The sequence below is a fragment of the Sphaeroforma arctica genome (genome assembly GCF_001186125.1).
Source record: "Sphaeroforma arctica JP610 unplaced genomic scaffold supercont1.207, whole genome shotgun sequence".
Taxonomy (NCBI): Eukaryota; class Ichthyosporea; order Ichthyophonida; genus Sphaeroforma; species Sphaeroforma arctica.
The window spans coordinates 71,292-72,790 of NW_014040351.1; the positions used below are offsets into that span (position 1 = coordinate 71,292).

At 39.4% G+C, this 1,499-nt stretch overlaps 1 protein-coding gene across 2 annotated transcripts in view; it reads right to left on the reverse strand.

The window, feature by feature from the left end:
* Positions 1–1,415, reverse strand: part of SARC_03880 — a gene marked incomplete at both ends in the record, with an annotated part of 8,438 nt that extends 7,023 nt beyond the window's left edge. For both annotated transcript variants that reach the window (XM_014302318.1, XM_014302319.1), the window contains 3 exons: positions 408–469; positions 1,112–1,202; positions 1,410–1,415. In XM_014302318.1, the coding sequence (XP_014157793.1) occupies positions 408–469; positions 1,112–1,202; positions 1,410–1,415 (159 nt within the window). The remainder of the gene's footprint in view (positions 1–407; positions 470–1,111; positions 1,203–1,409) is intronic.
* Positions 1,416–1,499: the final 84 nt, after the last annotated feature.

Genomic DNA, 1,499 nt, shown 5'->3' on the forward strand with positions numbered 1-1,499 from the left:
GGAGTTAAGAGCTTATATTACATGGAAGAAAATACATATATATATATATATATATATATATATAGTCATATATGTGCTTTTGGTATACACATTCTACAATAAAACCTACACGAGGACGAAATAGAACCTCCTTCCGATACAGCAACTCAGGATGCATGATCCAGGTAGACTACATATCTCAAAGCAACACCCAACACACATGCACGCACCCGACCACGCACTCACTGTGTGCACACGTACTCGTTACCAATAACCACACTCTAAGCCCTAAAGATCGTTATAAACTTAGTTTCATAAAATATAAATAGAATAATAATGACAACATTCAATTAATTAGTGAAAAATAATAATAAACCATATACTTTGCCCATTATGTAACACAGAGAGACTATCAGCCGACCACACACCTGCAGGATTTCCCATATGGCATCGTCTCTGCGAATATCGACCGCGATCGTCGCACTGGCGTCTATATAACAGCGTATGTAGGTAGGTGAGCCAGAGCACAAAGAACCAGTATGCAAAAACAAGGTGCACAAGTGTCCATTTCTCGAGCAAAAAAGGACACCATCGATACCCACACGGACTCGAAAGCGGCGCGAACCGGTCCTTGCACACTAGAATCAGGTGCATGTCAGCTACCGAATATCCCAACACAGCAACAAAGTTTAAATCGATGCAATAAACACCAATCAATCATTCGATCTCAAAAGGCCATCGTACCAGCAAAGTAGTCACATGCAATCTGTTTGCGTACACACTTGGCACTTATAGTAACTTGGGTATATATATAGTATTGAAATAAGCTAGGAATAACTATAAGTATATAGATAGTTGTATAAGTTAGGTAAATATGTAGGTATGTATATAGGTACTAGTGTAACTCAGGTATATATACAGGTATGTGGATATTTTGTACAAGTTAGGAATGTATATAGAAACATAAAGGTATTTGTGTAGTCTAGGTACGTATACATGTGTATGCAGATATTTGTATAATTTTCTATATGTTTATATGAATATAAACATATTTGTACACCTCCCAGTGATCCCATAGCAATACCCGTTCACTTCACGTATTAGGCTTACTGAAAAGCGGGGCACCTCATACCTTCGGGTACGAACGCATCTGCAAACGATCCAATCAGATCGATGGATTTTGCCACAGAAGCCTCGCCTTTTATTCGTGTCCAGAGTGCGGCCTAAAAATAGTAGAGAGAGAGAGCAGTGTGAGTGGTGGCGATGGGTGTGTAAGTGGAGACAGAGGTGTACATGTCATATGGGTAAACACCTATGTATGCACTAAGACATGTTATTATAAGCCTATTCATGTATGTAGCAATGGTCACGCACATACATACACACACACAAACGCACGCACGCACACACTCACACTTACACAGACACACTTGCATACACACACACGCAAATATATACATATATATACAACAAACACACACATACCCCAGGCCCCCCTCATATATATACATACATACATA